The sequence below is a fragment of the Condylura cristata genome, unplaced genomic scaffold (assembly GCF_000260355.1).
Source record: "Condylura cristata isolate star-nosed mole 26May11 unplaced genomic scaffold, ConCri1.0 scaffold00012, whole genome shotgun sequence".
Taxonomy (NCBI): domain Eukaryota; kingdom Metazoa; phylum Chordata; class Mammalia; order Eulipotyphla; family Talpidae; genus Condylura; species Condylura cristata.
Genome location: NW_004567113.1, coordinates 38,876,634 through 38,891,397, shown reverse-complemented (window position 1 = coordinate 38,891,397; position 14,764 = coordinate 38,876,634). Strand labels below are relative to the sequence as shown.

Here is a 14,764-nt window from a genome sequence, read left to right as displayed (position 1 = left end):
CTGAGGGGAGCAGTGGGCGGGTCAGGAGAGGTCTGCCACGCCATGTGGTCACCTCCGGGGCAGGCGGGAATCGAACTCATGAGGAAGTGGCTTTGGCTTCTTAGTGCAGTGCTTTAACCCGCTGCGCCACCAGGGAGGGCCCAGTCACTTTTTTTTTTAAAGTTTATTTACTCACACAGAGCTGGGGAACAGGCCAGAGGTGCAGGGGCTGTGAGAGTCTTCACCAGAATGGGGAGCAGAACAGGCAGACTGATGAAGACACTGCCGAGGAGAGCAGCAGGCGGGTCTAGAGAGTTCTGACTCACCCTGTGGGTCACTTCTGGGTCAGGCGGGGATGGAACTTGCACTGAAGTGTGGCCAGCCTGCAGTGCTTCGTCCTAACCCATTGCGCCACCAGGGAGGGCTCCGCCAGTGACTTTAAGCTTCCAAAGCAGGTTAAGTGTTTATCTCCTTTTGTGCTGTCCATTTTGTTGAATTTGTACATGTAAAGTCTTTAGTCTGTGCTTAGTACATAGTGAGCACTCACATGTTATTTGTTGTTTCTGTTATAGTTACTTCTTTATACTTTAAGGAGTAATCTTTTTTTAAAGATTGATTTTTTTATTTATCTATGCATACAAGGGCTGGGTGTAAGCTAGAGGTGTGGAGGGAGGTGGGTGGTGTGAGGACTTACTGGAGACAGAGTGGGGAGCAGAACAGGTGGATCTACTGAAACACACTGCTGAGGGGAGCAGCAGGTGAGACAGGAGAGGTCTGCTGCACCATGTGGGTCAGCTCCCTGGCTGGGGATTGGCCTTGTGCTGCAGTGGCTGCTGATGGCTTCATAGTACTGAGCCTTAACCCCTTGCGCCACCAGGGAGGCCCAAATCTTGACGTTAGATTGGGATAACTTAGACCAAGCAAAAGTCAGATAGAAAAGCAACCCAATTAATACATTAGAAAGATATTTTGAAGTTACTCCTTTCTCAGAGATATTGTTATATTGCAAAGAACAGGAATTTGGGCATAAGGCAGGTTTGGATTCAAATAGTGCCTTCACCGTGTACTAATTAAGGAAGATTTGTGTGAAACAGCTAAGGAAGGCTTCTGATAAAATATTTCTCTCATTTAACTTCAGGGTTAGACATGACCCCAAGACCATTGAGTTGGGGTCCCCCCCCCGGCCCCCTATGCAGCAGTAGAAGAGGAGCGACAGTGGCACCCTAAAGGACCGACCTTGAATTGGCGCTGGTTTAGATAGAAAGGAAATCACCCCAAGTGTCATTACTTCATGCGCCAAATTAGAGGGACACGCCTGTGTTGAGCAGCCTTGGGGTGAACAGCTTAGAACCTCTTGGACAGAATCTCTGTGTGTTGGGGAAACAGCCCACTGCTCAAAGATCTTGGGACCCTGTGATGATTTCTGGGTGAGCAGCCCTGAGAGGGGTGAGATTGAGCACAGGTAGTTTGCCAAGCCAGAGTCCTACTGTTACAGGGCACCCCAATGTGAATTGGGTTGCCTGTCTGTGGGTCTTCACCCGCACGCTTACGATTCACTCAAAAGGTTAAATAATGGATTTATTCATAAGGAGAAAGGTAAAGGAATAACCCAGGGAAAGAGGGAGAGAAACACAGGTTAACTAGGATGTCCTACCAGTTCTGCTGACGTGGACTCCACCGGCACGCTGAAAACCGATTGAGCCCCAAAACGATCAGCTGCGAACCACCAGGTCAGGTCCCCCCAGAGCCCACATGTCCGGTTTTATCCCAACCTGGCTGCTCAGCTCCGCCCTCACGTCCCTGTGTGCTTCTTCTTGGTACTGATGGGATTTGGAGTTCCAGCATCTGGAGTGGGGGCGGAGTCCATGAAACTGTACCTGTTACATTACTGCATATGACTTAGGTGGCAATTTAATTCCACCTAGCTGCTCCCCCGCTCTGTCTGGAGTAAAGAATAGAGAGATTAAAACATTGACTCTCAAGGGGAAGTGGCTACCCAGTGATTCTCTGCCTTTCCTTGGGCTCTGAGCGCTAATCAATAGTGACTGCTAACACACACTGTCTACTTCTAACCTGGCAGAAAGCTGGCTACCTACGCCATCCCATGCTCTTTGTTTCTCTCCCTTCTCCCCCCACCAGCACCTGAAGGAGGTGAGGATAGAAGCCATAAGGGCTGTGGTGTTGTGGCTGCTGGAAAGTCTCTATCCTACCCTTGATGGCTTGCTGGGAGGGAGGCTGGAAAGAGAGGGGCTTCCCAATGGCAATTCACTAATTCTCATGGTTGTATCTCTTGCTTCCTGATCAATAAACCCCCTGCCTGCCTCACATAGTTCCCCCACATTTATATTCTTGACAAAGGATGAGAACAGCTTTCTATCCCCACACAGTGTCGGGGACATTTGGTATTATATATTATGGAAATTAGATCCACCAGATTTTAGAGCTAGAAGAATCCTGGGGGGTGATCTTGCTCTTATAAGAATAAAATTGGGATTTGGAGACATTAAGTAACTTGCTTTTTTCCACATCACACTTGTGTTTACACAAGGAAACTGAGTTTCTTTGCATTAATGTCAGGGACTTGGTTTGTCTCATTCGGCCACCAAACTTGGACCCATCACGTGACTGCTCCAGAACCTCATTTCATATTTATGTATGCATAAATAAATTAAAATCTTTTTAAAAAAGGGTTATAGGCCAGAGGGGTAGGGAGTGAAAGGGAGGTGAGAGGATTCACCAGCGACAGAGTGGGGAGCAGAACAGGCAGATCGAGTGAAATACACTGCTAAGGGGAGCAGCAGGCAGGTCAGGAGTGTCTGAAACTCTTAAGGCTCGGTGTTTCTAAACCAATCTTCAAATTCTACATAGTTTTTGAAAGAGAACTGGTCTATTCCTTTTACTTATGTTGTTTCAGAGTATATACATGAATTTATTCTGATTTTTATAGTATCATTTGAACAGATTCAGGAACTATTTTTATTTTGAATGTTCAAAAGTTCAAAAATAAACCCATGTGGGTTACCTCCCTGGCAGGGCATTGAACTTGTGCAGTGGCTGCAGATAGCTTAACAGTGCTACGTTTTAACCCGATGCACCACCAGGGAGGGCCCTGTTGTAATCTTTACACTGTTATGATTCTGTCTGTGGGCTTCCAGGGACATTTAGCTTAGCAGGACTCACAAGCAAGGCTAGGGAAACTGTCCTCATAAGAGAGTGTCTGCGTTAGGGGCACTGACCATGTTTTCATGGACCGTGGTGGTCCTAGCTGTGCAGCATACAGGTCCTGACTCTGCCAGGGCAAGTCTTGCCCACACATGAACATGCTAACAAGAACATCCACCAGGGCTCCAGGCCTGGTTAGAGGCAATCAGCAGTGATTAGCTACCAGGTCCCGGGGAGAGGCAGGGAGTCGTGTGGGCACCTTCCCCTTGAGAGTCAGTGATTACATTTCCTAAATAGCATGCAGTGAGACCCTGGCTTGGCAAGCTGCTTGTCTACTGTCTGCACTGAATCCCATCCCAGTCAGGGCAGTGTGCCTATGAGAGCCCCAGAAAACATCCAGAAACTGCCCGGAATCACAGATCATAGGATTTCTCTCTAGTCTGAGCCCTAAAAAAGGCTTCTTAGAACAAATGCTTCTCCGCAGGGCTTAGAGAACGGTCAGAGGTTTCCTGCAAAAGATGTGGGCTGAGTCCAAGTGAAAAATAATCTCAGGGTTTGTAAGTCATTTGAATAGCTCATTTGTTTTACGGAATTTTTTATTATTCTCCACTGCGCCCCTCTCACGAAACTTCTCATTGAAAAGTAATGTAAGCAATTACTCACCCAGCCCGTTCCAGTTCTCATGAATTTTATATCAGCAATATCTGAGTTGCTGATAGATAATTGTGTCTATGTCAGAGGTAGAATTCATGATTTGATAGTCTACAAGCAGCGTTGAGGCCCATTCTACTCTCTGCAGAGAAACCGAGAATATGGTTGAAAAGTGAAAACTAGAGAGTCCAATACTATTTTGTCAATGAAATGTTAGAACTAATTTGATGACTGATTGTTTGCCCAATTCTGAAATGACTCAGTTGTGTGATTTTTGGCATTGTGCAGACAGACTTTCCTTTACAGAAACACCTTAAAACACTGTTTCTGCTCTTGCAACCGTATTAACCACCTGTCTACACTGCATGATAGATCCCGGTCTATCCTTTGTAATAATTCTAGTACTTCTTTAAACATTTTTTAGGATTAGCAGCTGTCAACGGTTAGAACTTGAAACAGATTCAGTTACAGGAGTGGAAGTTAAGACAGACATTTAATGCTACTTTCACCTGTAGTTAAGAAAGAGAACTAGAGAGAGACCATTATTTATGGGGTTATGAGAATATCGGGTCAATTTTCATCATCAAGAGAAGCGCACTTTAAGGGAAAAGAGACAGAGAAAATACTTTGTGGAATATATTGGAACTCTAAATAAATATGGGTTTATTTTTGAACTTTTGAACATTCAAAATAAAAATAGTTCCGGAATCTGTTCAAATGATACTATAAAAATCAGAATAAATTCATGTATATACTTTGAAACAACATAAGTAAAAAGAATAGACCAGTTCTCTTTCAGAAACTATTTAGAATTTGAAGATTGGTTTAGAAACACCAAGCCTTAAGAGTTTCAGAAGCATACCAGTCTTGTTGAAGAATACCTATTCAGATTCTTAAAATGAACGGGATGGTTAGGTGCAGAATACAGAAGGACTCGGTGATGGATGATCTCAGTCACCTTGCAAGAGAGAAGGGGAGTTGTGTATGCTAGGATTAAATATGAGTTGGGGTGAATGTAGAGGATGAGATGGGGGATCTTTGGGAGATATCCTCTGTGGATCTCTCCTGTCTTTACACACCTGGTTGGCAGGGAGATTCAGTAATGGCCTTTGCTCTGAACTGTATTTTCTTTCTTTTTTTTTAGGATTTGTTTATTTATGCATACAGAACTGGGGTACAGGCCAGATGTGCAGGGGGCAGTGAAAGGAATCACCAGAGACAGAGTGGGGAGCAGAACAGGCAGATTGATGAAGTAACTGCTGAGGAGAGCAGCAGGCAGGTCAGGAGAGGTCTGCCAGGCCATGTAGGTCACATCTGGGGCTGGGGATGGAACTCACACCCAAGCAGCTGTGGCCAGCTTGCAGTGCTGCACCTTAACCCGCTGTGCCACCAGGGAGGGCCTCTGAACTGTATTTTCAATCATTTAAAACAAAATTTTATTTTTAAAAGAGATTTATTTCAGTTATTTATGCATAAAAGAGCTGGAATGTAGGGCAGAAGTGTGTGCGTGTGTGTGTGTGTGTGTGTGTGTGTAGGGGGAGTATTCAGCAGACAGAGTGGGGAGCAGAACAGGCAGATCCATTGAAATATACTGCTGAGGGTGGAGTGGGCAGGCCAGGAGAGGTCGGCTGCCCCATGTGGGTCAGCTCCCTGGGTGGGGGGGGATGGACTCATGCTGTAGTAGCTGAGGATAGTTTCACAGTGCTGAGACTTAACCCCTTGTACCACCAGGGAGCCCTTCAATCATTTCTTTCAAACAGCAAACATCCATTGAAGATAGAAATAGTGCCTTTCTCTGGAGCCAAGGACAGACATCCTATCCTTACCCCTGATACCCCCCAACCACCTTAGTGGGTATTTGGGCTCCCCAAGAGGTGCTTTGCCTTAGCCCACTGTGGACACAGATGTCACTGGCCTGTGGAACTGGGGGCCAGGAAAGTGGCGCAGAGGCCGACTCTCTGGCTTCTGCCTTTGTTCTGAGTAGTAATTGTCTTTGCTCAGACCCACACCTCTGCTGTGTTCTGGCAGCAGACTTCTGCGCTGGCAGGCTTGTCAGCTTGAGTGGGGGGAACAACTTCAGGCCCTCTGACCAGTTATGCTCAGGGGAAAGAGGAACAATATGCAGTGTGGCACAGAGGCCCAGAAACCACAACTGGGGAACCGTAACGTCCATGAGGAAGCATGTCTTAGTGGCAGTATGAAGACGGGGAAAGAGACGGGACTGAAGAGGCTTTTAATGCCATGCTAAGAATATGAGGACTTTTTTTTTTTTTTTTAAAAAGATTGATTTATTTATGTATACAGAACTGGGGTACAGGCCAGAGATGTGGAGGGTGAGAGGATTCACCAGGGACAGAGTGGGGAGCAGAACAGGCAGATGGACGAAGTATACTGCTGAGGGGAGCAGCGGGCGGGTCAGGAGAGGTCTGCCTCTCCATATGGTCACCTCTGGGGCAGGCGGGGATCGAACACATGTGGAAGTGACTTAAGTGCCTTTGTGCTGTGCTTTGACCCACTGCGCCACCAGGGAGGGCCGAATATGAGGACTTTTTAGCAGAGAAGTGGCATGAGCAGTTTTGTATGTTGGTTACATTACTCTAGATAACATGTGAAAGGGAGTGAAGGCTGAGCCAATCTCCAGTTGACAAAAGAAGATACAAATATAGATGTAGAATCTGTTTGGAAGTAGTGACGGGATGAAAAAGGAATTTGATTGACTCCCTTATTCTTTTCAGGCTGGGGAACAGAACATGAGACACTTGGTAGTTTATAAACCACAGAGATGTATTTTCTCACAGTTCTGGAGGATGAGAAGCCCAAGAACAGGGTATTGGCAGGCTGGACTTCTGGTTCATTGTCTCGTCGGGGTGGGGGGGAGACACAGTCAAGCCCCTCTGGGTCTCTTTCTTAAGGGCACTCATCCCATTCATACGATCTAGTTACCTCACTAAGACCCCATCTTCCAATACTAACACTCTGGGGATCAGGATTTCAATATATGAATTTGGGGGCAGGGGGCACAAGCATTCAGATTTCCTGGTTTTCAACTTGGCCATTAAGATAGTGATGCTGTTTCCAGGGAAAGCTTACAGGGAGTGTGGGAAGGTGAGACTGAATTCATTTCACAATAGCTAACGAGGCCAAGGTGCCTATAGGCTCTCAAGATAGAAATACTGAGTGGCCCATCTTGACCTGCAGAGTCTAACTAAGAGGTTAGAGAGGAAGGTTATTGTGAAGATAAAGGAGATGGTACATGCAGAGTGGCCAGTACCCTAAAGGAAAGCTGTTGTCAGCAGCAGTCGAGGGAGTAGGATGTGGTTCTTGACACCAGGACATTAGATGAGGTTGTTGACCGAGGACAGGTGGAGTGAGGGGAGAGGACGGCAGTCAGGAGGGGAGGAAAGCCATCAAGGAGGCTGAAGAGAAGTCTCCAGAGAAGTGAGATGAGAGGGCAACATTGAGAAGTTTGTTATTGAGGACAGGGTGGTCGAGGACTACAAATTCCCCTTGGGGTTTTACAGCCAGAGAGGTGGACTACCTGAAGGTGAGCAATGCCAGGGACTCCCCAGTACCTCCAGTGCCAAGATCGTGGGGGGTGGAGGAAGTGAGACAGCAGGTGTAGACTTGACTTTGGGGAAAGTTGTGGAGGGAAGAAAGTTGTGGTTGGAAGAAGTTTGAGGTCAAGGGAAAATAGCTTTTTAAAAAAATTCATTTCTTTAAAATATTTACTGAGCGTTTTTTCACTTCTTTAAGATATTTATTGAGCATCATCCCAAGCGCTGGGGTACAACGGTGCGTCAGACAGGTATAGTCCCTACCTGCTTAGACTTTCTCCTTAGCTTCTATATACATGCAGGAGAGTCTGTGACAGGATGAAGGTCCCAGCAGCAAAAACTAAAGAAAAGAGCCTGAGACCCCAGACAACCAAAATTTTTATGTTTTTATAACCCCAAAACAGAAGGTTTTATTCCCCCACAGAATAGGAAGTCATGAAGATACATCAAGTGTGGCTGTTGAAAATCATCCATAACCAGAGTCAGAGAGCTGAGAGTGTTTGGGTTTCATAGAAGCAGCATTTTCTATTGATGAGGAAAGATGTGAGCTGATGGCTGTTATAGATGAATTAAATAAAACAGCATTTATGACAATGTAAGGGACATCGTAGGCACTAAACACATGTTAATGGTATCTGAAACTGTGATTCAGAACTTCCAGAGTATGGCAGAGAAAGCCTTTTAAAACTTAAGTGTTGGAAGTAAAGAGCCCATTGCTTAAAACTGGCCTGTTTCAGGGCCCTCCCTGGTGGCACAGAGGGTTAATGCACAACACTGCAAGCAACTGCAGCTACTTTGGTGTAAGTTCGATCCCGCCCCGGAGCTGACCCACATGGCCTGGCAGACCTCTCCTGACCCGCCCGTTGCACCCCTCAGCAGTGTACTTCACCATTCTGCCTGTTCTGCTCGCCACTCTGTCTCTGGGGAATCCTTTTACCACCTCTGGCCTGTACCCCAGCTCTGTATGCATAAATAAATAAATCTTAAAAAAAAAAAAGAAAGAAAGAAAGAAAGAAAACTGGCCTGTTTCAGAAGACTCTGCTGAGGGAGAGCTGGTACTGTTTTCTGCGGGGGAGGGAGGGAGAGTCACCAGTACTGAATTTGATTTGTCTTTTTTTTTTTTTTTTTTTAAAGATTTATTTATTTGTGCATACAGAACTGGGGCACATGCCAGAGGCTCAGGGGCGGCGAGAGGCCTCACCAGAGACAGAAGTGGGGAGCAGAACAGGCAGATGGACGAAGTACACTGCTGAGGGGAGCAGCTGGCGGGTCAGGAGAGGTCTGCCACGCCATGTGGTCACCTCCGAGGCAGGCGGGAATCGAACTCATGCGGAAGCGGCTTTTTTTAGATTCTCAGTGCAGTGCTTTAACCCGCTGCGCCACCAGGGAGGGTCCTGATTTGTCTTTTAAAAGTTCCTTGAATGCATATTAAAGAAGACAATAAGGTGTGAGTGCCCTGTTGCTTTCAAGATGCTTAGGTTATCAGGAGTTGACCTGGGATCTTTATTACCTGTAGTGAGACAGTTAGGGCATTTTCAGGTTCTATATGGAATAGTTTCAAGAAAGCTCCTTTTAGTCACAACAACGTCTTTGCACTCTATCAGTTTCTTCCAATGTTTGGTCTCCAGCTTGTTAAGTTTTTCTGCAATAATAACTCTTTGAAAGTAGCTATGGCTATGACTTCATTAAATTCTAATGTCTCTGGTTTTCTCCCCCAGGATTCTGCATCTGTGTCATACATCGGTCTAAAATAGAAAAACAGTGGCAACATTTTGCTGAGTTTCCAGACTTTTCCCAAGATGGAACCAATAACATTCACAGCGAGAAAACATCCGTTTCCTAACGAGGTCTCAGTGGACTTCAGCCTCCAGCTGGTGGGCTCGCTGCCCGTGCACTCTCTCACCACGATGCCCATGCTGCCCTGGGTGGTGGCGGAGGTGCGCAGGCACTGTGCACAGGCCTCCAAAAGGGAGCCCGGTCCCAAGCCTGTCAGGCTTTGTGTGGCGCCCTCTGGACTGAAATGTGAACCTGAGCCCGGAAAGACCCAACAGTGGGACCCACTGATCTGCTCTAGCATCTTTGAGTGTAAACCGCAGCGTGTCCACAAACTGATCCACAACAGTCACGACCCGAGTTACTTTGCTTGTCTGATTAAAGATGGCACAGCCAGCGAGCAGAGTATCTGCTATGTGTTCAAAGCGGACGATCAAACCAAAGTAAGTGTGGTGGGGATCCCGAAGATTAAGGTGTGGCTGGTTGGCTGTTACTGAGAGGAGGGGTCTGGAGGGGTGTGGACATTCGTTCCAGTAGGTTGGAGTGATTCTAGTTCAGTGGGTTTGGGGTGCGCCTGTGACCCTGCATTTCTGACAGGCTGCCAGGTGATGCTGACGTTGCAAAGTCTAGACCAGTGAGTGTCCTGCCTCTGACCTGTGTCCCCTCCCACTCCCACCTCCCCTCAGAGTCCTCGGGATTTTACTGGCGTCCACTGGGTTTTGAGAGTCATTGTTCTGACGGACTTTGCTACACATTTTGCTCTCAAATTTCCTCCATTTTGTTGGAAGTGGCTGCATTTTCTACTTGCATTTATCCTATTCATAAGGTACATTTATTTATAAACGATTCGAGAGAATTGCTAGGCAGTCTTGTAGGGCACCGTGTTCACTTAGGCAAGGACCACGGATGAGAGCAATGGATATGACTGTAAAGTTTTGTTGCTTTCAGAGCTTCTTTTTATTTCTTTTATCCTCATAGCCTTTCCCGCCTTAACCTCAGAGCCCTCACTGTGTTTATTATTGTCCACTAGAGTTTTATGTTTTGGAATTGTGTGCTATATCAATGTTCAGTATTTTTTTTTTGTCAACTTGTTAGATCTGATAGCTTGTTATGTTTCATGAAAAACATGACATGAGAAGTGGTAGAAATGTCAGTTCTGCTATTCTCTTTACATCTGTGCTTGTATTCCAGTAAGTTTTGCAGATCTGTGCAAGATTTGCTTAAAACCACTCACTCATCCATTTTGTGAGCATTAGCGTAGGTAAAATTAAAAATACATACAGCCCTTCTCTGATAGGCCCATGCCATTTGCAATTCAGTACAGCCCACTGTGAAAGCAAACAGGTGTGGCCCCCCCAAGAGCTGGGGAATGCCCAGCTAGGCCACCAGCCGAGCAGGCCTGTCGCTAGCTGCCTGCCACACAGAGTGAGGACTCCAGTGTCATCCCTGTGGTAAATGTCAGCAAATAGAAATAGAAATGCTCATCTCTTCTTCCTGCAGCCCACTGGGCTGTTTTGCATAGCCTCCAGGGTGCACAGACCTCATTTGGAAATTAATGTTCTTGAGACTAAGTAGATTTGTGAAGATTCGCTTTTGTGTGTTCATTCCTGGGTTCTTTTATTCATCCTCTTGGTGATGGCTGCTTCAGATACCCTGTGAGAGGATATCAGCACAGGCTGGCAAGAAGGATGGAGCTCTGGTTGGTAAATGTCAACTGACACGCGAATAGAGCCTGACAGAAGACAAAATGTAAGGCTTTTTGAAAGAAAGGCTAACTTGGGCCCTCCTTCGTGGCGCAGCAGGTTAAAGCGCAGCACGGCAAGCTAGCTGCAGCCACCTCAGTGCAAGTTCGATCCCTGCCCTGGAGGTGACCCACAGGGTGTGGCAGACCTCGCCTGACCTGCCTGCCTGCTGCTCCCCTCAGCAGGGTACTTACTTGACCTGCCTGACCTGCTCCCCATTCTGTTGCTGGTGAATCCTCACACTGTCCCTGTACCCCAGTTCTGTATGCATGAATAAATCTTTTAAAAAGAGAAAGGCTAATCTGGGGCTGAAACCACCACATCACCCATAGCACTGGCTTTCTCTTATTATGAACCATTTGGCGTTGACCCATGTGCTTCATGTGGGCAGGACGGCACCCCGTTCAGAGGTGTAGTTGGGCCAGCTGCTTGGGTCTGTCCACCTCTACCACCTAGAAACCACCTCAGGCACCCCCGCGTCTGTCTCCTCATTTGTAAAACGGGGATCATTATCATCTCTGTCTCACCCAGTTAGTGGGAGGACTAAATGAGCCAGAATGGGCTCAGAAACTTAGCAAGCATTTGTGGCGATAAAATTTTTCATTAAAGAAAGTTTGGTTGGGAGCAGACCGTATGCTGATTTCCTTGCAAGTCTTTGCTAAAAAGGAAAAGCTGCTGAGATGAGTGTTCTCAGCTCACAGGGTGAGATCCTGGTCATGCTTGAGCTGCATTTTATAGCTAGACACTTAGAAAACTGCATCAACTTAATGGTCCCTAATAGTTGGGAAAAATCCAGTTGGAAAGCAGAGGGTTGAGCTGTCTGTGCTGGGCTGGCTCTGATGAAGGGCTGTGCTTCCTGGGGGACAGCTTCTGCCTCCCCTTGTTTTTCAGCCCAGTGTGCTTTTGCCTCTGCCCCTAACCCTTTGACTGCCAGCTGAGAGCAGGTTTCTGGACAGTCTTTCAAATACCTGATGAGATATTAAACCAAATTCTGTAATTGGGGTTCCAGCCTTGCTGCAGTTGGAGAATCGGCCTTACTCTGCATTCTGAAAAGCCACGGGAGAAATGTGAATTTGTTCTTACGTTCCTTTTGGCTTGCATACAATTTTGGCAAATACAGCTTGTCGGGAGGCCAAGTCATAAACGGATGTCCTCCCGCTCTTTTTATGAGGAGTTTGTAACCTGCCTGCCTCAACCAGGGATTCTGGTGTTGGAAACTGAATCGTGAACCACAGGGGCTCTGATTCTAACTTCTAAAAATATTTTTTAAGTTTGGGGGAGCTCCTTGGCACTGTGTCTCAGGGCAGAGGATTACCTGCTATAGGAACATGTTAATCCATGTCTTCATTTCTCTGCACTATTCATAACATTTGCTTAGTGAAGCGATTCTCTAGGTTAAGACTTCTTCAAACAGATGAGGTCAGCACCCACCAGTTTGCCAGAGGACATATGTGTGTTTACTGTCATAAACATAAAACTCCTGTTTGAGTGGAAATTCTTAGATCAGCATATAAACGAACTTACTGAAGAATGGTTAGAGAGACGTGGTAGAGAAAAGGATAATTTGATGATCACATATTGTTCCCCATTATTTGTTCCACAGAATATGCTCCAGGTGTCGGAGAAAGATTTCTGTGATCAAATTGCATTAGGGCAGCACCTCCAAATTTCTGGTCTAAGACCCCTTTTCACTCTTGCAAACTATTGAGGCTCCTCAGCACATTGATTTATGTGGGTTATATCTACTAATACGATATGAGAAGTTAACACTTGAGACATTGTAAAGATATTACTTTGTTTAAAAGTTCTAAGCCCTTTACATGTTAGTATAACTAATAATTTTGTGAAAAATAACTATAGTTGGTGTTTCATAACTACGACAGGATAGATGTCCACATGGACTGTTCGAGGGCCTGCCCCTTCTCCATCCTCACTTAAAACTCTTGGAGGGATTTTTTAAAAAAGATTTATTCATGCATACAGAACTGGGGTACAGGCCAGACGTGCAGGTTGAGAGGATTCTCTCAGGTGAGAGGATTCACCAGAGATGGAGTGGAAGCAGAATAGGCTGACTGGCTAAAAGATAGTGGATGAGACAGGACTGGTCTGCTGCGCCATGTGTGTCATCTCTGTGGCCAGGGATCGAACTTGTGCTGAAGTGGCTTTAGCTTCTCAGTGCTGTGTCTGCCTGCTGCGCACCACGGAGGGCCCCAAAGAGGGATTTTTTTTTAGCTTGGAGAAGCTAAATTAATTTCCATGATAAATTGCTAACACCTTAGGAAAAAAGGTGGGGTAGGAAAGTTTGGCAGTGCCTGAGGTGAGAGCTGGAGTGGCTAACTGCATTTGGAAGGGGATTTCTAGAATGAGGTCTCCTTACAGAAGAGAAGTTTATTAAATGTTGCTCAGGAAGACATAGCTGCGAGTGTCAATGTCCTTGGCGAGAATGGATTTCCTTTTCTGTGATTTTTGGCAATGGAACGGCATTTCTTAAAAGTGACATATCGGAGACTGGGCCCCTTTCCTGCTCATTTTAAGGCTACTGAACTATTATAGACTGAAGAGCAATAAATGGCTCCTTTTGACATTTCCAGTAAAGAACTAGCATGTTCTTGCATAACACTCTGTAAGGACGTCATCTGTCTCAGTAATTGAGTTAGAGTTACCTCAGCCAGCTTCTATGGTTGGGTTTCATCTAGTATTAAATGAAAAGTTGGTTTCCAGTTGTTTTCCTGTGATTAATAGGGTTACTATTTCAGCCCCCTAGGTTAAAAATCACAGCTGTTTTATGACTTAACTTAAAATTGGAGGGGGTGTTTCACTTTTGATTGTAGCTTTGTTCTGATTGCATTCTACACATTGCAAATTTGTCTTAATAATCCCTCATCTACTTGGAATTTTTTTTTAAGATTTATTTATTTATGCATACAGAACTGGGGTACAGGCCAGAGATGCGGAGGGTGAGAGGATTCACCAAGACAGAGCGGGAGCAGAATAGGCAGATCGACTAAGTACAGTGCTGAGGGGAGCAGCAGGCGGGTCAGGAGAGGTCTGCCATGCCATGTGGTCACTTCCGGGGCAGGCGGGAATCGAACTCATGCGGAAGTGGCTTCAGCTTCTCAGTGCTGTGCTTTAACCCGCTGCACCATCAGGGAGGGCCATCTACTTGGAATTTTAAGGTAATGAATTAAGATATGCACTTCTTATTTCAGGATTTTCATCAAAGTCTGACTTCACTTGCATCTCTTGTTTGGTTATGATATTTCTCAGCTCATTAGTATCCTTGCTAGAGGGAGATTGAAATTATAACTGAGCTGGAGTGTTTGTTGTTGAGGGTTATTATTTTGAAGTAGGCCATTATTTTTCAGATATTCTCATCTGTTTTTCTTTCTGCATCTGGTTCTATTTTATAATTTCTAAATTTTATTTTTTTTTCAAGATTTATTTATTAATGCATATTAGAATTGGGGTACAGACCAGAGGTGTGGGGTAGGGTTGTGAGAGGATTCACCACAAAAGAGTGGGGAGCAGCACAGGCAGATCAATTGAAATATACTGCTGGGGGGAGCAGCAGGCAAGACAGGAGAGGTCTCCTGAGCCATGTGGGTAACTTCCTGGCTGGGGATCCAACTCTTTTTGCAGTGACTGTGGATAACTTCATAGTACTGTGGCTTAATCCCTCGCTCCACCAGGGAGGCCAATTTTCAAAATTTTTAAAGTTTATTTTGTATACAAGAGGCACAGGGGGTGAGGGTGAGGTGTGATGATTCACTAGAGACAGAGTGGGGAGCAGAAAAGGCAGATGTACTGAAATAAGAGAGACAGAGGTCTTCTGTGCCATGGGGGTACCTCCCTGGCTGGGGATATGTACTGCAGTGGACAAGGACAGCTTGAGAGCGTTGTGCC

At 45.8% G+C, this 14,764-nt stretch overlaps 1 protein-coding gene across 1 annotated transcript in view; it reads left to right on the top strand.

The window, feature by feature from the left end:
- The first annotated feature begins 9,145 nt into the window (after window positions 1-9,145).
- TBC1D1 (TBC1 (tre-2/USP6, BUB2, cdc16) domain family, member 1) overlaps window positions 9,146-14,764 on the top strand; it is a 171,106-nt gene continuing 165,487 nt past the window's right edge. Inside the window, exon 1 of the mRNA XM_012724029.1 lies at window positions 9,146-9,562. Within this exon, the coding sequence (XP_012579483.1) occupies window positions 9,146-9,562 (417 nt within the window). The remainder of the gene's footprint in view (window positions 9,563-14,764) is intronic.